Source organism: Mobula hypostoma, chromosome 5 (assembly GCF_963921235.1).
Source record: "Mobula hypostoma chromosome 5, sMobHyp1.1, whole genome shotgun sequence".
NCBI lineage: Eukaryota > Metazoa > Chordata > Chondrichthyes > Myliobatiformes > Myliobatidae > Mobula > Mobula hypostoma.
The window spans coordinates 37,403,937-37,428,581 of record NC_086101.1 but is presented as its reverse complement, the minus strand read 5'-3'; the positions used below and the strand labels follow the sequence as shown (position 1 = coordinate 37,428,581).

General features: G+C 44.9%; 1 protein-coding gene across 7 annotated transcripts in view; it reads right to left on the bottom strand.

Moving 5' to 3' along the window:
- The window catches only part of LOC134346774 (dedicator of cytokinesis protein 9-like), a 365,134-nt gene that overhangs the window by 45,089 nt on the left and 295,400 nt on the right, over positions 1-24,645 (bottom strand). For 5 of the 7 annotated variants that reach the window (XM_063048402.1, XM_063048405.1, XM_063048400.1 and 2 more), the window contains 6 exons: positions 24,019-24,066; positions 20,335-20,477; positions 14,545-14,660; positions 10,751-10,888; positions 9,836-10,018; positions 2,236-2,349 (listed from right to left, as the gene is read on the bottom strand). In XM_063048402.1, coding sequence (XP_062904472.1) covers positions 2,236-2,349; positions 9,836-10,018; positions 10,751-10,888; positions 14,545-14,660; positions 20,335-20,477; positions 24,019-24,066 — 742 coding nt within the window. Of the gene's footprint in view, positions 1-2,235; positions 2,350-9,835; positions 10,019-10,750; positions 10,889-14,544; positions 14,661-17,202; positions 17,247-20,334; positions 20,478-24,018; positions 24,067-24,645 lie in introns of all 7 variants that reach the window. The other 2 variants (XM_063048406.1, XM_063048404.1) reach the window with 2 other exon arrangements.

Below are 24,645 nucleotides of genomic sequence, written 5' to 3'. Positions count from 1 at the left end.
TGGTCTGCTGGAGGAACTCAATGGGTCAGACATGCTCAAGAAGGCATCTACCCTGCTGCTCTGAGACTACTGAATGGTTCCCTAGTACAATCAGATGGACTCTGGACTTCCCGATCTACCTCATTATGATCTTGCACCTCATTTTCCACATGCCCCACTTTCTCTATGGCTGGTGCTCTTTATTCTGCATTCTGTTATTGTTTTACCCTGTTCTACCTCAATGCACTGTGTAATGATTTGAACTGTATGAACAGCTTGCAAGATAAGCTTTTCTCTGTATTTTGGTACATGTGACAATAACAAACCAATTCCAATTCCATTGGTGGTGGTGGGGGGAAATTGTTGGCATTTCAATTGAAACTCTGCATCAGGGAGGCTTAAAGGAGACTTGTATGGCAAGTTTTCTTTTTACACAGAGACTAGTGAGTGCCCGAGACGTGCTGCCAGGATGGGGTTTAACAACTATTAAACAGATACACATGAGCAGGCAGGCCATAGAGGGCTATAGATCAGGTATAGGCAGATGATTTAGTTTGGCATCAGGGTTAGCACAAACATTGCGGGCCAAACGGCCTGTCCATGCTCTATGGGGAGATATCAAGAATGGTGATTTAAAGTGCGTTCTTGGAGGGAGGTTCCAAGGAGCCTCTGAGAAGAGGAGAGCGGGTGAGTAATTCAGGCAGCGGATGCCAGGGCTTGGGGCTCAGGCACTTGAGGGCAGGACGGCCAGTGGGGAAAGCAATAAGCATGGGGATTCACAAGAGAACATCACCAGAGGGCTGAGTTATCAGCGGCTGTAGCATTTGGCAGAGGGATGTTACCACAGATTGATAGAAATGCCACGGAGAGGATTTGGAAGTTGCAGAGTTGTTACGAGGGACTGAGTGAAGACTGAGCAGTAAGTAGGTTGAGTAAAGGTTTGTTAATGGGTTAAAATTAATTGGTTACTAACAGAGAGCTGGAGTACGGCGGAGAGCACTCTGACTGGCTGCATCCCTGCCTGGTATGCAGACTCCGACGTGCAGAATGCTGCAGACAGCTGTAGATTCAGCCAGCTCCATCACGGGTACAATTGCCCCCCACCATCGAGGACACGTTCAACTGGTGTTGCCTCGAGAAGGCAGCAAACATCACGAAGGGCTCTCACCACCTGGGACATGCCTCGTCTCATTAACACAGTCGGGGGTACAGGAGCTGAAGACCCACACTCAGTGATTCGGGAACAACTTCCTCCTCACCACCATCAGATTTCTCATGGACAATACATCGTTATTCCTAAATTTTGAATTGTTGAGTTTATTTTTATAGTTTGTAGCATGTTTATGCTTTTGCACTGCGCTGCTGATGCAAACAACAAATTTAACAGCATACAAGACTGTGACAGTGAACTTCATTTTGATTCTGAAGGTCAGCAAGTGATAGGGAAAGGAGACATGCTTCATGACAGTTGGACACTGCCAGGGGGATTAGGATGGAGAGCAGGAGGGAGAAGAGCCATGAGTGAGCTGGAATAGTTCAGTCCACAGGCAACCATGGTTGACCAAGGGGTTGAGTAGGAGGAATGAGTGGAGGGAGGGAGGAGGGTGCAGTCAGGAGCGTAGAACTGTGATGACATAAGCATTAAAGCCAGAGCCCTGGGAACCATGGCTACATTCCTGGTCACCTCATCACAGGAAGGATGTGGAAGCTTTCGAGAGGATGCAGAGGAGATTTACCAGGATACTGCAGGATGAGAGAGCACATCTCATGAGGGTCGACTGAGCAAGCTACAGCTTTTCTCTTCGGAGAGAAAGAGGATGAGATGTGACTTGATCGAGGTGTAAAAGATAGCAGGAAACATAGATAGAGTGGATAGCTGGAGTTTTTTCCCCAAGGCAGAAATGGGTAACACAAGGGGACATATCTATAAGGTGCTTCGAGGAAAGTATAGGGGAGATGTTGGAGATAGGTGTGTGTTGTTTTTTTTTCCTTTACACAGAAGGTGGTAAGAACTTGGAAAGCGTTACCAAAGGTTGTGATAAAGGCAGACGCATTACGGACATTCAAAAGACTTAGGTAAGTACATGGATACAAGAAAATAGCGGGTTACGTGGGAGGAAAGTTAATTAATCTTGGAGTAGATTAAAGGGTCGACACAACATTGTGGGCTGAAGGGCCTGTACAGTGTTCTAAAAAAGCTGGACCACAAGGGTACCGATCACAGATGTTATAATGAAACGAAGATAATTGACTCACCTTTACAGCCCGGTCACTATTGGCACAATTGTTAACGATCGCCAGTGACTGCTGGAATCGCGTCCCTCCAATTCCAATCACATCAGCTATTAACTGGCTGACTGCGATGATCACCTGCAGAAGGAAAGCCCATCAGTTACCGATTCCAAACAAAAATGTTCAAAAGTCGAAGTTCAAAGTAAATTTATTATCAAAGTACGTAGATGCAACTCTGAGATTCATTTTCTTGCAGGCATACTTTAATCCGTTACATTTACATTCAATACATTAAATGTAGGGTATTAAACTTGTAGCTAGAAACAAGCCAGTCCGTATTTGCTCTGTGATGGTATTTCTGTTCCATTAAAGTTCCTTTGTTCCACTCAGCCCTTCCAACTGAACCGCACCTGGAGGAGGTACCTCTGCTGGAGTGCTGAAGCCAATAACTGCCCCTCACAAAGCATCACCAAGTGGAGCATATTCTGTCAATATTACACCGCTGTTTCAGGGAGCTTAGCACATATTAGCACTGTGACATGTTTCCAACATTACAACTGTTGTTCACCATAAAGTACAAGGGTATCCCCAGGATTCAATCTGGTATCTCTCTAGTAAAGCCACCCTATGTATCTCACTCCCACCACCCCAAGGCTCACCATTCCAGCCTCTATAGTGCTGCTTTCCCAAAGCTTACGTTACCTCAACTTTCAATCCTGTCAGAAGGAATGTGTCTAATCTGTTACCCTTTCCTCATCCACATAACTGACTTACTGCACCAAACAATCTCACAAAACTGCCATCTTCCTCTTGTGGATGGCAACAGATTTGAAAACTCAAACACCACAGACTTCCCAAAAGTCTTTCACTTTGTTCTTTGTAAATGCGAGGAGGTGGAAATTCATCAGTTACACCCAAAGATATAACAGGAGTTGTACCTCGTACCCACTTTCCAAAGTTCGGTCCCATTCAAGTCTGTTCCACGCAACACAAGCGGCCAAGGATGAAATTCAACTCCCTGGTCTTTGTAGCATGGTATGTAGCAGGGAACAAGGTTCAAAGTATCTTCAAATTTCATACAGCCAAGGGGAACATGAGCTCTTCCTGATCAGACTATACAACGTGCACAATCTTGTTCACTTTACCCCACGGCTGATTATTTGCGTTGCCAAGATCAAATGATTCAGCTGCTCAGAATGGTCACAGAAAACAACTTCTGGAAAGTTCAATTTGACAAAAAAAACTAAGCATTTTCATTTTTATTTTTAAAAAATTTAGAGATACCACACGGTAGAAGGCCTTCCAGCCCAGTGAGCCCACACTGCCTCATTGCACTCATGCGAACAATTAAACCACTGAGCCTGAGGGAGGAAAGCAGAACACCCAGAGGAAACACTTGCGGTCACGGGGAGAACTTTCCGACTCGTTACAACAGTGGTGGAATAGAGCCTAGACTGCTGGCGCTGTAATAACATTACGCTCACCGCTACGCTACCGTGTCTAAGAAATAGAAAGAATCTAAAATGTGTGGCCTCTGCTTCCTGAGGAGACTGAGGTCCCTTGTAGTATGCAGGCCTCTCCTTCAGATGTTCTACCAGTCAGTTGTCATCAGTACAATCTTCTATGAGGTGGTGCTTTGGGGCAATGGTATCAACACGGGTCATACCAACAGGCTCAATAAACCGATTAGAAGGCTGGCTCTGTTATAGGAGTCAAACTGGACACACTGGAGGCTGTGGTAGAACAAAGGACCCTACAGAACATCCAGGCAATTCTGGACAATGTTTCTCACCCTCTGCATGCCACCTTGGCTAAGCAGAGGAGCACTTTTAGCAACAGACCAAGACAACTGCACTGCCCCAAAGATCGCTGTATGAGGTCATTCTTACCCTTGGCCATTAGGCTCTATAATGAGTCAACCTATAGCCAGGGAAGTGATGACCCCTCCCCTCCTGTTAGACTGTTTGTGGTAACTTCTTTTTTTATTCTTTCTTACTTTCTTCTAATATTTGTACATCTTTGCACTTGTAATGCTACTGTGACACTGTAATTTCTTCTGGGATCAATAAAGTATCTATCTAACATGACAGGAAAACTACAAACGCAAGAAAATCTGCAGATGCAGGAAATCCAAAGCAACACACACAAAATGGTGGAGGAACTCAGCAGGTTAGGCAGCATCTATGGAAAAGATCATCTTCCATGGTCCTCTGTCCTCTCCTATCAGATTCCCACTTCTCCAGCCCTTTATCTCCTTCACCAATCAACTTCCCGGCTCCCTAGTTCAGTCCCTCCCCTCCTCCCAGTTTCACCAATCACCCACCACCTTGTACTTCTTCCTTCCCTCCCCCCCCCACCTTCTTACCCTGACTTCTCCCCTTCCTTTCCAGTCCTGGAGAAGGGTCTGGGCCTGAACCACCAACTGTCTACTCTTTTCCATAGATGCTGCCTGGCCTGCTGAGTTCCTCCAGTATTTGTGTGTGTTGAGGGGGAAACTTTTTTTTTGCTTCTAGGTTTATTCAGTGATTATAATATCATGTTATGTCATGTTATTACAGTACTACAGAATTCCACAATTCACACTGTTTACAATCAGTAGCTTCAAATGACTACACAGTCACCTTTATTCAGAATCCACTCAAGCCCCTGTGGCACCCACCAGTCCCGGAAACCCCCCAACTATACCCATGATACCACATGCTCCTTCCCCAGGGACACAAGGGCAAAGATGTAACCTTGGAAGAGGGCCAGGCGATCGGCTCCGTGTCACATTCAAAACTGAGTATCTACAAAAATGCATAAAGTGGTCAGATGTCGACCTCCTAGTGGACCATGTATTTGGCAAGGTCAGGGAAAGGATCATGTCCTGGTCCTGCGATATACAGGCTCTTGTGCTCTGGGGGCTGCTCCCAGGGATGCACTCCGAGGGAAACATCAATTGTTGCTGGAAGACATTCAACAGTGGATGATGCTCGCCAATGCACGGTCTTCCAGTGCAGGGTTGTAGGGGCATCCACGAGTGAACAATGGCAACTGGGTCACTCCAGGCTGTGGTAGTATATACTGAAGGACACGCTGAATGCAAAGGATCGGTGGAAAAGGACCACAATCTGAGGATCTGTGAGGACTGGGTACTGAGGTGCTAGGTGCAAGTAACACCTTCTCAAATGTTTCAAGGAAGCAACATTTAGAGATGATGCATCAGTGACAATATACTCTAAGGGATTGTGTTGAATTGGTAGTTACAAGGAATGTAGATAGTGACATATCCCAATTATATTTTGAATAAAGTATATTGAATAAAGTAAATTTTGAATAAAGTATATTGCTTGAAAAAAGCAAGGTTATGTGGAAAGGATGGGAAAGTAGAGCAAAATGCATAACTCTTTCAAAGAGCTAGGAAATACATGTTGGACCAAATGGACTCTCCTGGTGATATCAGTTGATTGTCTCCCTTGTGACTACTGATGTCAAACCGCAGGGAAAATCACTTACTGAATGAAAACAAGAACTGCATTTCAAGAGCACCCCATACATCCCTTTCAGAACTCCTAAAGCACCTTGCCACCAATTCACAGTAATTCCCGTGAGCAGCAGGTGATTCACATTAAAGTGATGTTGACTGTGGGAAAAGTACTCATCGGAACACCAGGGAAAATTTCCCTGCTCTTCTTCAAAGCAATCTTCGGTCCACTTGAAAGTAGTAGAGCCTCCTAGAAAAATCATACTGCCAACAAGGCAGTTCACTGGAGATCATCAGGATTGAGAACTTCAAGTTCCTAGGAGTGAGCGTCACCAAACTGTCCTGGACCAAGCATGTAGACATTATGGCCAAGAAAGCCCACCAATGCCTGTACTTCTTCAGGAGGCTAAGGAAATTTGACGAGCCCTCTTTGACCTTCCCTAATTTTTATCAATGGGCCATAGAAAGCATCCTTCCTGTATGTACAATGGCTTGGTATGGCAACTGCTCTTCCCGTGACTGGAAGAAACTGCAGAGAGTTGTGGACGCAGCCCAACACATCATGGAAACCAGCCTCTCCTCTGTGGAGTCTGTCTATACTTCTCACTGCCTCGGTAAAACAGCAGTATAATTGAAGACCTCACCCACCCCAGACATTCTCTCTTCTCCCCTCTCCTATTGAGGATACAAAAGTTTAAAGATGCCTCCACCAGGCTTAAGGACAGCTTCTCTTTTGCTGTTAAAAGACTACAGAATGGTTCCCAAGTACAATAAGATAGACTCTTGACGTCACAATCAATCTTGTTATGGTCTTGAACCTTATTGTTTTACCTTCTCTGCAGCTGTTACACTTTACTCTGTACTCTGTTACTGTTTTACCTTATACAATCTCAATGCAGTGTGCAATGAACTGATCTGTGTGAGCACAGATCTCTTCACTGTATCACGGTACATGTGACAATAATAAACCGATTCCAATTCCCTCCTGTGCGGCACTTGTGTCAGTCTGGATATCTGCAAGTGAATCGCCAGAGAGGGGCTTGAATCCAAAGCTCTACGCATGCAGCTGGTATCAGCTGCAGAACCGGAAACCTTCATTCCACCACCCAAACGTCGCCAAGACAATACTGACTACCTGCAAGGTGCACCGCAGCAACTCAGCAGGGACTTCTCCAGCAACATTCCCAAAGTAATCTCCGTTAATGAGAAGGACACCTCTGAGCTGCTCGCCTCTGAGTGCTATATTGGATCTATATTATCAATCATTCATTTTTACTGAGACCCTGCCCTGGAACTTCCAGTGAACGTGCTCCCACGGTGGGGGAGGAAGGGCTGCACTGGTTTGAAGCAGGGGGTCACCATCATCTTCTCAAGGGAACCTACGAATGTGCGACAAATGCCAGCCTTTACAGCAAAGTCAATGTTCCATGTGAAAATCCAAACAAGTAACTCGACCCTCAAGGTTCACATTTTCCGCGCCCTTCAGGCTGGCAGACTGGGCACATCGTCTCTCTCTGGCACCTTGCCTACTTGAGCAGATGGCCAATATCTTTGTCCTATCAACTCAAGGATACCCTCCCTCAAATCTTAGTTACCAGCCAAGGTCAGCAAGATGAAAGCACAGTGTCTCAATGTACCACCCCAGTTTTTCCTTTTGATGTTGACCACTGTGTGACTCAATATAATTAAACTGCCTCGCATGATTAGAAACGCCATAAACAAAATGGACCATAAAGTGAACAGCAAAATGGATATTATCTGGTTTTGCAAAGAGACGTTTACAGACACCCATGTAGCTGAATTTAGTAAAGGAAACAAAAAAAACCTTTTGCCCTGCCCAAATGTTCGTGCCGTCTGCTACAAAGTCTGATGCCATGAGGATAGGTAAGGTTCTTCCCTGTAGTCACCGGCCTGAGGGCTTCTCATATTGTTCCAATGTTTGGGCAAAGTAAACAAGAGATAGGAGCAGCAATGGACCAGCTGGTACTTTGAGCCGATTCCAACATTCATTCTGATCATAACGATAGCTCAGGCTGGCGACCATTCATCAGGAGACATGCTGAAGGATCTTCAACTTGACACATTTGCTCTGTTTCTCTCCCCACAGGTTCTGACTGACCTGCTAAGTGTCTCTGGCATTCTCTGCTTTGCTGATGATGGGGATGGACTGGGAGGACATCTTGTGATCATTGGAATTTGGGTGAATGAAACACCTACCAGGTTCTGAGACCAACAGGAAAGATGCTGAGAAGTTTCATCTCCACACTGGTGAGTCTAGAGCCAAGGAGGTGCCATCATTTAGAGCAACAAACAATCTGCTGGAGGAACTGAGCGGGTTGAGCAGCATCTTGGGGGCGGGGTGAGAGTGGGGGCTGGTGGGGAGACGGAATTGTGACGTATCAGTTTGAGACCCTGGACCTTACATCAGGGCAGAGAGTGGAGAAGGGAGATGGTCTGTATACAGTGGAAAAGGGGGGTGGGGTGGGGAAGAGAGGCAAGCCAGAGTGATTGGTGGATTGTTCAGCGAAGGATGACAATCTGGCAGGGGAGGGAAAGGAGTTGGAAGGCAAAGACAGGCAGATGATGGATGGAGGCAGGGAGAAAAAGGGAGCAGCAAATGGACTGAGATGAGAAATGTTAGCACTCAGGATTTGCGAAACTTTAGAATTCTATGGAGGCTTAGATGTTGTGTCCTTTCAAGGCTGTGAACTAGGCAGGCTGAGGAGATAGAGAACCGATGGGAACTAAGGCACGGGATCAGTTATGATCTTACGGAACAGTAGAGCAGTCTTGAAAGGCCCCTGTGTCCCTGGCCCAGTTTGAAGTGCATGTCTACCACACTCTGAGATTAAGACGTAGAGGAGTGTGCACAGTTCTGGTCAACACACAACAGGAAGGATGTGGCAGCAATAGAGAGGGTGCAGAGGAGATTCACCAGGATGTTCCCTGGAATGGAGGGTCATTGTCATGAGCAATTAGATGAGTTGGATTTATAGTATAGAGGAGGCTCAGGAGTGACTCTTTAAATGTTTAATGCAATTATGAGGTCCTAGACAGGATAGATAAGTTGCAATCTTTTTTTTAGGGCAGGGGCGCTTACAACTAGAGGGCACTGGTTTACGGTGAGCTGGGAGTCACTTACAGGTGATCTGAGGGGTATATTTTTTCCACACAGAGCCTGGTGATCATCTGGAAGGAGCTGCCAGAGCAGATGAAGGAGGCACATAACTTAGACCATTTGAACGGCGTGATAAGAAAGGCAGAGAGGAATGTGGGCAAATGGGACTAGCATCATGTTCAGCATGGATGAGGTGGGCCAAAACATTCTGCTTTTGTCTGCAAAACCCAAGAATAGTCATTGACTTCAGGAAGGGGGTCTACTCCAAAGGGGTGGGGGGTGGGGGGAAGGGTTGTGAGCTTCAAGTTTCAAGGAGTGAGCATCATCAAAACACTGTCCTGGTCCCACCACGTTGAGGCCACAGCCAAGAGAGCTCACCAATGTCTCTCCTTCCTCTGGAGGCTAACAAAATTTGGCATGTCTCATTTGACCCTCACCAATTTTTATCGATGCAGCACAAAAAGCATCCTATCCAGACGCACCACAGCTTGGGATGGCAATTAACCAGCCCATGATGACAATAAACTGCAGGGAATCGTGGATAAGACTCAGCACATCACGGAAACCAGCCTCCCCTCCGTGGACTCTGTCTACACTTCTCGCTGCCTTATTACAGCGGCCAGCATAGTCAAAGACCCCTGGACATTCTCTGTTTTCCTCTCTCGTATCGGAGAGAATTTATAAAAACTTTGAAAGCACGTACCACCAGGCTCAAGAACAGCTTCTATTTGGCTATTATAAAACTATTAAATGGCTCCCTAGTACAATAAGGACTCTTGACTTCACAATTTACATCCTTATGACCTTGCACCTCATTGCCTGCCTGCACTGCATTTTCTCTGAAACTGTTACACTTTATTCTGCATCTGTTACTTGTTTCCCTGGAGCTACCTCAATGCAATGCTGTAATGAACAGTATGCATGAAAGTTTTTCACTGTACTTCAGTACATGTGACCATAATAAGGCAATTCCAACTCAGTTTCTATGCTGTACAATCTTACGATAGTTTACCTGGTCGAACACACCCACCACTAACACTGACCTGCAGGTGAGTCCTGACAAAGGACCGTCGCCTTGTGTACTCAAAGTTGTTCTTCATGAGGAAATAGAGGAGTGTGGATGCATCGGTTCGGATGGTGCTTAACTTCGAGTTACAGCTCTTCAGGATCTCGTAGCACATCGCGGCACACATATCGGCCCTGCCTTCGAAGAACAAGGAAGGAAACTGGAAAAAAAAAGGAAAGTTCCTGAGGGATTTGGGGAAGGAATCAAGGAGGTGGTCACAGACTGCCTACAGTCTCACTGCACTGGATCTAACTCACGAACATGGTCATTGCCGGCCAGCTGAGCTATACCTTTGGGGCTCACTGGCACACGATGATGGGAGACAGCGGGTGGGGCTACATCTTCTGTCAAAGCTCTCCAAGACTGAAATGTTAAAAAAGCTATTAAATTATGGGAATAATTTTTAAAAAGCTACTTAGAAATCGAATTTACAAAATTACCCTAATATGGTAGTGACAATAAAAAGCATTTAATTAAAATAATGCTTTGGAAAAAAATTGTCACTACTCATGGCCTCTACATCCTCAGGCTGAGGACGTGCATCTGAATCAGTGATGCATTTAATCCAATACCAGGTCTGCTGACAAAGTAAGTAGCTGTTTGATGGTCAGCACCAGCTTGGTGGGTTGTAGAACCTGTTCGTAGAATGTCACCAAGAGTGATACCCCAGCACTGCAGACACAGCACCAACCACCAGCCTCAAAATCTGACCCTTACTGGATTTTAAAGGACCGAATCAGAATTCTTGTCCCTGAGAAACAGGATTCAGCCCAACGAGAGAAGAAGCGGGTCGGAAGGCAGAATGGCCTCCCGCTGCTAATCCAGGGATGGGCTCCTCCCCAAGCCTGAAGAGGAGCCGTTAAGAAGAAAGAATTGGAAGCGGGGCCCATACCTTATAGACAAGGTTCCGCAAAGCGGCAAAGACGGTCTTCAGCGCTGCTTCCGACTGGTTTATCCTCAGGAAGCAAAGGTGGACATCAAAAACCTTCTTCATCAAAGGGTTGTGTCCGTGGTCAGCAAGCAGTTGGCCCTGAAAACAATCGCAACAACTTCAGACTGGGTGAACAGCAACATACCTGAGGACGTTGGTATTGCCGAGAACACTGTGGGTGGCTATCAGAAGCTGGCTGAGCCAAAGAGAATGGAAGGAAGCTCACTGACACCTCCACTTCAGTAGGGGGCAAAAGGAACTCAGCTGACCCGACCGTCACCAATTTTTATCGATGCACCATAGAAAGCATTCTACTGGTGTATCATGGCTTGCTATGGAAACGTACTCTGTACTTGACCACAAGAAACTGCAGAGCTGCTGACACAGCTCAGCTTTCATGGAAACCAGCCTCCACTCCAGGGAATCCGTCTCACTTCCTCGGGAAAACAGCCAGCCCAGTCAAGGATCCCACCCACCTTGGCCATTCTCTCTTCTCCCGCCTCCTATTGGCTGAAGATACAAAAGCCAGCAAGCACAAACCACCAGACTCAAGGTCAACTTCTATTATAAGACCATTGTCCAGTCACCTAGTATGTTAAAATGGACTCCTCACCTTACAATCTACCTCATCAATCTGTGCACCTTATTGTCTCCTTGCACTACACGTTCTCTGTAAATGTATCACCATATTCTGCATCCTGTTACTGCTTTTCCCTTGTACCACCTCAATCTACTGGTGTGACGAAACAAACTGCATGGACGGCATGCAAAACAAAATCTTCTACTGCATCTCAATAAATAACAAACCAATTTGCCAATTCAGCTAGGTTTCAAAGCGCTGTTCACACCACACCACTACATTCTGCAATCTCACACACACACAGGTCAAATCAGGTTAGCACTGTTTTCCTGAAGCACACCTTCTGTTGCACATTTGTTTTCATCAGACTGTACTATATACGAGTAGCATTTGACCATTCGGCCTGTTGAGCCCCTGTGCCATTTAATCATTTGCTGGTTTTTGTTTCTCAACCCCATTTCTCCCACTGTCTTCCCGTAATCCTTAACCCCCTAACCAATAAAGAATTTATCAATCTCTGCCTTAAATACTCCACAGCCCTCTGTGATAACGAATTCCACAGATTCACCACCCTCCAGCTGAAGAACTGCCTCCTTCTTTCAGTTCTAGTGTGGCACGGCGTCCAAGCTGGGGTCAGTGCTGCCCCCCAGTGTTCACCTGGCAGAAGGCATCGTGCTCGATTGCAGATTTCTACAACATTCATGGACTCGGACTTGGAGTACATTTTTTTGTGTGACTATACTTCACTGATGGATCTTACATGTGCTTTGTGCTGTCTGTGCCTGTTGGTACTGTGTTTTGCACCTTGGCCACAGAGTAAGCACTGTTTCGTTTGGCTGTATTCATAGGTATTTGTGTTTGGCTGTGTTTGGTTAAACCTGACTACTAAAGGGGCGCCCCTTTATTCTGAGGCTGTGGCAACCTATTAATTTCATGGTCCTCTTTGCTGATGTCAGATTGTTATTCCAGCTTTATTTCATCCAGTGTCATGAAGTCATAGTAAAGGCATCCGTTAGTCTTGCGAGACCATGAAAGTCTTCACTCTCCAGGGCGCAGGCCTGGGCAAGGTTGTATGGAAGACCAGCAGTTGCCCATGCTGCAAGTCTCCCCTCTCCACGACACGGATGTTGTCCAAGGGAAGGGCACTAGGACCCATACAGCTTGGCACCAGTGTCGTCGCAGAGCAATGTGTGATTAAGTGCCTTGCTCAAGGACACAACACGCTGCCTCGACTGGGGCTCGAACACACAACCTTCAGATCGCTAGTCGAACGCCTTAACCACTTGGCCACGTGCCTACTGAGTCATAGGAGAGTATAGATATAGGCCCTTTGGCCAATCTAGTGCATGCTGAACCATTTAAACTGTCTAGTCCTATTGATTGGCAGCCAGTCCATAGCCTTCCATACCACTGCTATCCATGAACCTATCCAAACTTCTCTTAAACACTGAAATCAGGCTTGCATGCACCACTTGCACTGGTAGCTCATTCCACACTCTCACGACCCTCTGAGTGAAGAAGTGTCTCCTCATGCTTCCCTTCAACTTTTCACCTTTCACCCTTACCACATGACCTCTAGTTGTAGTCCCACTCAACCTCAGTGAAAAAAGCCTGCTTGCGTTTACCCTATCTATACTCCTCATAATTTCGTATACCTCCATCAAATCTCCTCTCAATCTTCTATGTTCTAAGGAATAAAGTCCTAACCTATTCAAGTTTTTCTGAAAACTCAGGTCCTCCAGACCTAGCAACACCCTTGCAAATTTTCTCTGCACTCTTTCAACATTATTTACGTCTTTCCTGTAGGCAGGTGACCAAAATTGCACACAATACTCTAAATTAGGTCTCACCAACATCTTATAAATTAACATCCCATATCCTGTACTCAACACATTGATTTACGAAGGTCAACATGCCAAAAGCTTTCTTTTCAACCCTATCTACCTGTGACGCCACTTTCAATAAATTCCAAGATCCCTTTGCTCTACCACACTTTATCAGGGTAAGATGTACCCTCGTTGGTCCTACCTAAGCGCAACACCTCGCACTTGTCTACATTAAATTCCATCTGCCATTTTTCAGTCCATTTCTTCAGGTGCTCCAGAACACACTGCAACTTCTGATAGTTTTCCTCGCTGTCCACTGCACCCCCAATCTTGGTGTCATCTGCAAATTTGCTGACCCTGTTAACCACATTATCATCCAGATTGTTGACGTAGATGACAAGCAATGGAACCAGCACGGATCCCTGCGGCTCTCCACTAGTCACAGGCCTCCAATCAGAGATTCAAACATCTACTTCCGTTTAAATAGAGGCACAGGTTTAAATCTCACAACGGTGGCTAAGGAATTTTCATACTTTATTATATCAGAGCTGTCGCTTCACAGCTCTAGAAACTTGGGTTCAACCCTGACCTCAGGTGCTGCCTGCATGGAGTTTGCACATTCTCCCAGTTTACTCTGGGTGTTCCAGTGTTTTTTTGCACACTCCAAAGGCGTGCAGGTTGGTGGGTTAACTGCCCCTAATGTAGGGTAGGTGGGACAATTGTTGGGGAGAATAAGTACAGGGAAAATTAGTCGGGGTGCAGAAATGAACCGCTCTGTGAGCCTGCACTGACTCAATGGGCCAGATGGCCTCCTTTGCCATCATTAAAGAAAAATGAACATCCTTCAGCATTCGTCATTATGACCCCACTGTGGTCTCAAGCCTCAACTTCCATTCCACTTCCAGCCCCATGACCTTGGGATCCCTATACTCCTCCAGTACCCATTACAGCCCTATCCTCCAGAATTCCCTCACTCAACCCCTCCCTTTTGCTAAGCTGCCTCTGGATCACCTGTCTGGCTTTCTGGATCGCTTGTCCAGTAACATAACTCTTCTCCTTTCATTTGGAAGGGGACTAACCCCAGCAGATAGCGGAGTGTGAAGAGAGAGGATGTGACAGTAGTGTTGTCTCATGCCATTAGTGAATGTTAGTATCTCATATGACCTCTTTCTTTGAGCAATACACACAACATGCTGGAGGAATTCAGCGCATCAGTCAGTATCTATGGAGGGGAATGAACAGTTGACGTTTCGGGCCAAGACCCTTCATGTCCTGTTGGAGGTTCTCAGCCCAAAACATCGACTGTTCTTTGCTTACCATTGCCTTCCGCACCACCTGGAGAACCTTACCTTAAAAACATGCGTGAACAGGGATATTCTTTCCAGCACAGTCAGACACACTTCAGTCGCAATGTTGGCCTCCAGGAGTGACTGATGAATAACATCAGCGTCAGAATGTCCGTAGCCTGGTTAAAGGGAAAGTTTTATTACCACAACATTCAGTACCAATGGCCCACCTAAATCACAGCTTACAGGCATAAATTTCACAACTTAAAATGAAGCAAAGAACACCTCTAAATAAAACTGATTGCTTCTATGCTGCTGTAAATGAAGGACTTCAAAATCTACCTCATTTGCTGTTCTATGTTGTAAAATCCCAACGTGCAATGAAGACACTGTGACATTACATAAATAGGATTGAAAGGGGAGATATATCAATCATGAAAATGGGGGAGCAGACTTGATGGGCCGAATGGCTCCTATATCTTCGGTTAAAGTGTGAAGTGATGTAGAATGGAAGGACTTTTTCTAAGGAGTGCAGATTTTGTTAAATGAGAATAAGTTCTAAGTAAACCCTTTCTCTGCCTCTCCTTCATGACAAGGTGTTCCAGAGTTTGGACCCAGTGACAACAAAGGAGCTCATGATACATTTCAAATCAAGAGTGTGTGTCATAGAGGGGAGCCTGCAGGAGGTGATACCTTGTCCCTCCTGGCGGCGAAGGTAGGGGGTTTCGGAGGATGTTGTAAGTGGTCCTTGCTGCAGTGTTGGAGGGAAGTTGTTCAGGTACCAGTCAGCTGAACTGCTTTGTCCTGGATGTGAGCAGAGATCTCAGATTCCCACTGCCCTCCTGACTTCACCCTTTAATGGCTCAAACTGTAACAGGACCGTGACACTTCCAATACAAAAACAATGGTTCTTTATAGGACCATCATGCCTTTGAGTTTGCCTGTACAAGTTCAACATAGGCTTTACAGCTTTTATACCATTACCGCAACCACCCTTACAGAGATTAGTGGGTCTGCACACTTACCTGACAAAGTGTGCAGCACCCAATAACTCCTGTGATTTAGGAAGAAATATAAAGATCAGAAGGTTCATATAACTGGAACATTGAGTGACTAACGTTGATTCACATTTTACTATGAACATTCCCACAAACCACTCCCCTACCCCTTAGTAGTAGAAGTAAATCCCAATTTAGACTATAATAAATGTGAAACTCAAACAGTTTAAATAAGGAATGAAATTTGCCTTTGGTTAAGACAATGCAGAAAAGGCTATTTGTTGTATTCCATATCCAAAATTTGGTTTCCTTGAAGCTAACTGACCTGGATTTTGGACATTGGGTACAATGTAGAGTCACCCAATACTGCCAGCCACCAAGAATAAATTTCCTCCTCTCAGTTTCTTTAATTGTCCCAGAAGATGCATATTTTAACAAGATACCAGTTGATGTTTGCCCATAATCATCTCAAACTGAGAAGCGAAGGTATTGGACTTGACTCTCCAACAGCCAGTGGGGGTACCTCGTGCTACTTCTCTTGGAGGTGGTGTGACCCTCTGGTCAAGTCTATAACTCTCCCAAAGCTCCTTCCTTGCAAACACTATCAGCTCATTGGCATTCTCACTGCTCTGCGTGGTGCCCAGGTTGTCTCCTGCTCTGATGTATACACGTGACATCAAAGCAATGATGCAGTGCCCTGAATTCTGGCAGTGATTAGGAGGGAGCAAAATAGTCGTCCTCCACAATGATCAATTTCTCCACCAATGCATGGAAATCGTTGACCTGAGAGCAGTATCTGGGAAGGCACAGTCCCTTTAGACCAGGGGTTCCCAACCTGGGGCCCACAGACATTAATGGTAAGGCTTCATGGAATAAAATGGTTGGGAAGCCCTGCTTCAGACTCCCTGTAGGCAACCACATACAAACAACAGGAGGAGTACATCGCACCCATTCCCAACCTGTGGTAGAGTGCGCAGGTCCCAAATGGGACTCAGTCACCTCAGAACCTACAGAACTGAACTAGGCACAAATACCAAGGGACCAGGGTGAGCAGAAAGTGACCTTTTAATATCCTGCTGCTCCCTCTAAAGTTTTCATACCATAACAAAACTCAACTGCAATTCTGAAATCAAGGAAGGATTTCCCACACTTGGCAATGGTGCCTACACTTCAGAAATGCAGAAGGGATATATAAATTCCAGTTTTTCTTCTGGCTTTTGATGCCTCAGAGAGCTTCACTGCTATCTCCTCCAGGGCCTGGTGATCTATTGATCCTGTCTAGAACACTGTGTGCCCCATGATCAATTCCAGTCCATCTTGCATTGAGTGTAACTCAGAGCAACAAGGGACTTCCCTCACCCTCCACACTAATTATCAGGGGTTACTCCCCCCAGATCTCCGGCCGGGATTTTAAGGGATACTGGGACGATAGTGCAGTCAGTTGAGGGCGGAGCTCAAACTATACCTCTGATCTGGGTTGAGAGTCGGAAGCGTGAAATGGTGCAGACCTAAACCAAAAGAGGTGATGTGCTCTAGTCCGCAAGCAGTAGTGTCGCTGACTGAGAAACAGAAATAACCCTTCCCTCAGAGACAGTGGTGCAGTTACAGGACACACATCTGAAGGGACAGGCTGCGAGGATACAACTGTTTGGGAATCTCTGTCCCTCTGGGATCAGAGCCGTAGCAACAACAAACCAACAAATGTAACCTTGCTGAGTCTTACCATTGTCTACAGAAATCCCAAGAACACTGGAAACCTTTCTTACACTGGAAACAGAGATAAGGTCATTTTATTACAAGGATACCGTCACCAGTAACACAGTCTTAACATGGACCCACATTCCTATTGGCTTTTAACAGGAGTACAACAGGACAAATATTTAACATTACCAAATCTTGCGTCATCATATGCTCCAGGAGCCAAATATATACATATATTTTACACATTCATTGTGAAGAGTCTCTCCCCCCCTCCCCAGTTTAAAGAAGTAGATCTTAAATTATTTTGGTGACATTTAATTCAACAGATCAACATTTCGCAGAATTGCAAACATTTCCTTGGTCCATGAAGAGTTATAAAAGTTAGGAACACACACACACACACACAGGTAAACAATAAGGATGGTATGAACCCTGACACACAGTAATCTGTTTATGCTGAGAGCTCAGGGCGTATTGTTCTATCGACACACATAACCAGTACATCATCTTGTTAATCAGACTTGATATGCAGTTATTTTTGTACACCTGGTGCACTCTGTGTTGGTGAGGTATTCTTACAATGCCAGCATGTACTTTGGAATGCGTCTTTCAAAATGCAGTTATTGAGTTATACACAGACCCCTAATCAATTACGTTAGTATGTCAGTGATGGTCAGTGGTATGGTCACGTTAATGGGGCAGCAGACTGGGTGAATCGAAGGGTAAGCAGCAATGGGAAACTTTGAACCTGCGGGGATTAGTGCAGTCATTTGCCGACGTAGATGTAAATTATTATAGAAATTAAAAATTGTTGCATTTGCCTGTATTTTTAAAGCCTATTACAGTGAACACTATTAATCAAAAAGCAAACTACACCAAATGTAAAATGAGACTTTAGTTCCTATCAGTATCCTAAGCAACTGGTGAGATTATGCAGTGAAAGACTGTTTATGACATTAAAATAATTAAGGACTTATCAGTTTTTAATAAGAGTTCTCGATATGAATTCAAATAAAGGGAATTAATCCCAATGTGGTCCAGATGTTTAATCTCGAAACCTGGCTGAATCGCATGAACTAGTCCAGAACCAGTTGATCAGAGTTCTCAGAAAGACACTAATATTAACACAGCAAATAAAAGCAAGATGTCTTTGGAAACAACTAGCAGACCAAAAAGGACCATCAAACCACATCAGAGACTGACTGTAGGTTGATGAGTGAATGAGGGACTGTGCTTGCTCATTACAATTGAAGTTAATGCAGATATCTTTGTTGGAAAGGATTATTGTTCCTTGCAGGTCTATGAGGACATAGTATTGCCTTTGCTCTCCTTTCAATGGGGAAGATGTGTTATTATGAGTGCACATAATAAAGAACTACAGTTCCCAGTGGGCAATGTGGGTGGGTCACTCCAGGACTGTAAGAGACGTTGGTGAGCTGCTTGCAATTGTAAGTAAAATGTTCCAGCATTAACCCATGTGAAGTTTGTCTTTGTTAAGAACAAACAGGTTAATGATGGATCATAATGAACCACATTTAGGGGCAGGAGAGTGGGTGCCCAGAGGTCACAATGTGGATTGGCAGAATAGTAGTGCAGGCTATTATCTAAACGGGGAGAAAATTTAGAGGTGCAAAGAGACTTAGGAGTCCTTGTGCAAAACTCCCAGAAGGTTAATTTACAGGTTGAGTCTGCTGTAAAGGTAAATGCAATGTTGGCATTTATTTCAAGAAGAATAGAATATAAAACCAAGGAGATATTGATGAAGCTTTCTAAGACATTAGTCAGGATGTATTGTCATTAGAGAGAATCCAAAGGAGGTTCACGAGGATGATTCCAGGAATTAAGGGGTTTACATATGAGGAGCATTTGGTAGCTTTGGGCCTGTATTCACTGAAATTTAGAAGAATGCATGGAGATCTCATTGAGACCTACCGAATGTTGAAAGGTCTAGATAAGGTGGATGTGGAGAGGATGTTTCCTCTGGCACGAGTATCCAGAACTACAGGGCACAGCCTCAAAATTGAGGGGCGACCTTTTAGAACAGAGGTAAGGAGGAATTTTTTTAGCCGAAGAGTGGTAAATTCGTGGAATACTCAGCCACAGACCGCAGTGGAGGCCAAGTCCAATGGTATATTTAAAACAGATGATAGATTCCTGATTGGTTGGAGCATCAAGGGATACGGTGAGAGTGGAGCAGACTCAATGGCCTAATTCCGCTCCTCCTTTTTATCGCCGGGGGAAGAGGGGAAATTGTGAAAAATTGCTCTTTCAGCACATTGTTGTGGTTTGTAACGTGAAGTTGGATCACGAAGCAGATTCTGTCAAAGAAATAACCGGAAAAGTGAAAACCAGCAGGAGTTGTAGGGTACCGTACAGGGGGGTGCGGTTCCAACTAGACGGATCTTTCAAGGAGCCGACAAGTCAGCAATGGACTGAATAGCTCGCTATATATAACCAAGTTTCATCCTGACCTCCGTGCTGTTCATGCAGAGTTTGATCAACCTCCTGCTGACCATGTGGATCTCCCCTGGGTGCTCTGCGTTCTTCCTGCATCAAAGGATGTGCTGTCGGAGGTTAATTGGTTACCTTCAGTGTGTGAGGAAGTGCAGACTGAATAAACTGGGAGTGGATGAGTGTGTGCGTGAGAGAATAAGTAGCTGGGTCACAGGGAAATAAGGACGGGTGGGCAGCTGAGGATTGCTCCCTGAGGAAGCAACATGGACCAGATGGGTTCACTCTGATGAGTCAGACAGATTGGTTTGAGAAATAATAGGGAGTTTAGCAACAGAAAATTCATTCCTGCTTCATCAATAACTGTACTTGGGCATGTTAATAAATACTAATGTTAGCTCAGTAATGGTAGTAACTCCCTTAACTAGAGTATCCGTCCCCAGAGAAATTGAAAAAGAAGTTCCACAATACATTCTTATCGGATGATATAAACGACACTTCTGGACCATCAACGGTTATGAGTTGCATCTGCAAAATGTTCCAAATCTGTTCCGTCCCCAATTGACTTTCGTTGACATGCTTTGTTTCAACCAATGGGAAATGTGGTGGTCCACAACCATGCTCTGGGGGTGGTGTGCTACGTCTGTACAAAGGAGGTGTTGCACTGATACCCTTGACCGTCCCTAGATGCCCGGTGACTTACTGTGGTTAAAAGTGTATGAGTTATCCAGGCTGCTCAACTGCTGCAATCTGGCATGCATCATTCCTGCTCTATTGCGAGAAACAGGCAACGTTTGAGCTCTTTTCTCATGTGCAATACTCATGGGTCCTAACCCCTCTTGGTTCCTGCAAGATGGGGAAATGGGACAGAGCAAAGGTTAATGTCAGCACAATGCCGCAAAAGCCGAGGTGTTAGCGAAGCAGTCTTACTTTACGGCATGTCACTGAACTGGTTAGTCTACTTTTCCTATATTAACTGCACTTGGCCTCAATTGCGACCATTTAAAATGGAGGTATCGTCACCAGTCAATTTTCCAAGCCTAAGGAATTTCTGGTTCTCAGAATTTAGAAGCAATCGGAACAACAATTGGAAATTGAATGCTCAACTTCATTCAGGTGCACGAGACAATGTAAAGCTCTAATAATTACAAGTGAGTGTGAGTGAGGACACTGCTATCTAGTGGTTAAAGGCCAGAAATTCAACAGCAATAGCCAAGCACAATACAGTTAGTGACCACTTTCTTAGGGACAGGACTGGAACACAGCGTGACCCTCTGTTGTCGCCCATCCACTTCAAGGTTCGACGTAGTTAGTTGAGTTACTCTTGCCTTCCTGCCAAGCTTGAACCAGTCTCTCCATTCTCCTCTTACCTCTGTCATTTTCAAGGCACTTTTGCCTGCAGAACTGCAGCTCATTGGATGGTTTTTTTTGGTTTCTAGCACCATTCTCTGTAAAAACTCTAGAGACCATTGTGGGCGAAAATCCCGAGAGATCTGCAGTTTCTGAGATACTCAAACCCGTCTGGCACAAACTAATCATTCCATCATCAAAGTCACTTTGATCAGGTTGCTGATGTTTGGTCTGAACCACAGCTGAACCTCTTGACCGTATCTGCATGCTTTGAATTGCATTGAGCTGCTGCCACATGATTACCTGATTCAGTATTTGCATTATGTATTCGCAGGTGTATCCAATAAAGTGGCCACTAAGTGTAAAGTAAAGGGACTGCTGCAATTGTTTTCACCTGTTACAGAAGTTCCCAAGCCAGCAGAACACCCTATGGTACAAACAACACACACAGAAGCAATGGGGAGCATATAACATGCAGAGCAACGTGAAGTCAGATCTTACCCAAGAAGGGAAGGAGCCATACATATTTACTGTTTTGAGTTTAGCTTTTGCCATCGTGCAGGTGTGAAATGGAAAGAGAAAGTAGAATGTGTGTTAGGAGTAACTGGTGAATTCACTGCATCATACCACCACCCAGAGTTCATTATCACAGAGACCAGACCAGGTTAGTTCGTATAGAAATACTAGAAAATACGACCAATCCGACCAGAAGAATAAGTCAAAAAAGCTTCATAAAATTAACATTAGTTTCAGAAGTAAAGCTTCACTATCAGAGAATCACTCCAGCGTTTGGGGAAAAAAAAACATTTTCAGGCAAATTGATAGTGTCCTGTAAAAAAAAATATTTACCACACATTAATGAGCAACTGTGTATTTAGGGAGAGCAGAATGGTGGGTTATAGTCCTGGTATGGGTAGATGGGATGAAACAGAAAAACCGGTCTGCACAGACTAGATGGGCCGAAGAGCCCTTTTCTGTGCCGCAGTGCTCTCTCGTTCTGCTTAACCAAAGTGGAATCTTTACCATTTATTTCAGGATTCATTGGGAACAGAGTTAGCAGTTTTGACTCATCTAGGGACTCGTCAGCTGTCAAACTGACTTTACACCAGCTCGGTTCTCAGTTAAGACCCAGACAAAATATATTTGTGTTACCCGAATGTGCAAGGTCTTCAGCAACTTGTAGTGGGTAGTGGGACAAAATGGAGTAATTTATTTTCATTCTAAATAATTCTTGGTACTATTGGAGACTGGAGATTCATTAAAAAAAATCAGTAACAGTTTAACCAGATTAGTGTAGGAAATACAGTAGCTGATCTCTGCACAGCAAGATCCCACAAAGTACCATGGCCGTGATCAGACTGTCTGCTTTACAGCCCTTTGCCTGGGGTATAAATATTACCCTGGTCATGTGGCATAGATTTAAGAACCTTGAATATATAACAGTATTTAAAATGTGTTTACCAGTATCAAAGGAACCTCTTTGAGCTGTGGTTGAAGGAGAATTATCACCCTCATGAGTCTGACCCAGGGTGGGTTAGGACTGGTTTTGGGAAAAGTTATCTTTTGATTTGCATTAATTGACCAGATTATCTCAAGCAGCACTGAAGTAGAGCTGACAAAAACTGGCAAAATCTCAACCCTACTTCTCGATGTGACAGGGGCTTCACTATTCTTACCGACAGCTAACCCCAGCTTGCCCCTGTGGTGCCCCAACCCAGGACATTCTCCATCAGGTCCAAACATGCCCTCTCACCAAGATCCCAGACAGCTCTGCCGTGGTACATTGATGTGGCCACGAGCTGGAGGAGTAGCTTGACAAAAAGCAATTAGAAGTGTGAAGAGAATAACATCTGCCATAGGAAACAACAACTGATACTTACTGGCCACGGAGGCAGTGATTATTAATGTTATTAAAGCTGATGCCAGCTATTGCACAGGGAGAATCATTACGTTTATAAGAATAACCCTGCTGGTTCCCAGCTTTAAAACTTTGCTTAGTTTTTGAAGGACCAAGATAGAGTGGATATGGAAAGGATGTTTCCAATAATGTAGGCGTCTAGGACTAGGAGGCACAGCCTCCTGAATAGAAGGTTGTCTCTTTACAACAGAGACTGAGGAGGAATTCCCTTAGCCAAAGAGCGGTCAATCTATGGAATTTGTTGCCAATCAGTTGTGGAGGCCAAGTCATTGGGTATACTTAAAGCAGAGGTTGATAGGTTCTTGATTTGTAAGGGTGTCAAAAGCTATGGGGCAAAGGCAGGTGAATGGGGTTGAGAGGGTAAATGAATCAGCCATGACTGAATGGCAGAGCAGACTCGATGGGCTGAATGACCAAATATTTTGTTCCTATGTCTTATAGTCTTTCTGATCCCTCATTCTCTCTTCCCCCCCACCCCCCATTCCATTGTCAGAAGATAGAAAAGTTTGAGAACATGTACCACCATGCTGAAGGACAGCTTCTATCCCACTGTTATGAGAATCTGGAACTGACCTCTTCTATGATAGAGATGAACTCTTGATTCTAAAATCTACCTTGGCAAGACTCTTGCACTTTATTTGTTTAACTGCACTGCACATTCGCTGTAATAGTGATGGGGTATTCCACGTTCACCTGTTGTTTTTCACTTTGTACACCCTCAGTGTATTTATGTATGGAATAGTCAGCATGGATAACAGGCAAAGGGAAAGCTTCCTGTATCTCGGTACATGTGATTGCAATAAACCCATGGCAGCAATTATTGCATTACTGTTTGAGAGATCTCACTGTGCAGCCCAGAGCTTTTTCAGACTTCTTCAAAGGTACTTAACCGACTGTGAAGCATTTTTGTGGGGAGTTTTTTGGTTTAGAAAGGGGTTCCCCACCTTTTTTATGCCATGGACCAATACCATCAAGCAAGGGGTCCGCAGACCCCAGTTTGGGCACTCCTGCTTTAGATGGTCCTATAGAAAAGCAATGTTTTCTCTCTTCTCTCATCTAATATCGGAAAAGAAACACACACCAGCGTTCCTGAGCAATGAACAGATTCAGGACCAGTACCTTGCAATGTATCGTTTCCCCATGTAACGGAACTGGTGAAGACAGACTCTGTTGAAAAGGAAGATTTAATATTCAGCATTGCATTATTGAATACGTACAATAGCTCCGGAGGCCACATAGATAATGATTCATCAACAACACCAAAGACTGGACAGCACCTTGTAAACAACAAAGAAATGTGCTTCCCAACTATACACATAATAAATATATTTTTCCTTAATAAATCAGAGGTGAGATAAGGAAACTGTCCTTCACTGACCGAGTATGATCTGGATTTGGTTGAATGGAGGGGCAGTGAAAACAGATTCCACAGGGGGATTACGGACAGACTTTACACCTACACGAGCTGATGTCTCAGGAAGGGGGTATCCATCGTCAGGGACCCCCACCATCCATGACCTCTTCTCCATGCTGCTGTCAGGCAGGAGGTACAGAAGCCTGAAGACCCACACATGCAGGTTCAACAGCAGCACCTTTTCCACTGCCACTGGGTTCTTAAACTGACCCGAAAAGCCCTCTGAGGATACCTTCAAGGGGCAGCACCTCAAGAAGGCAGGATCCATCAGTAATGACCCTGACCATTTGGGACATGACCCCCCCCCCACCCCCCTTGTTACTACCATTGGG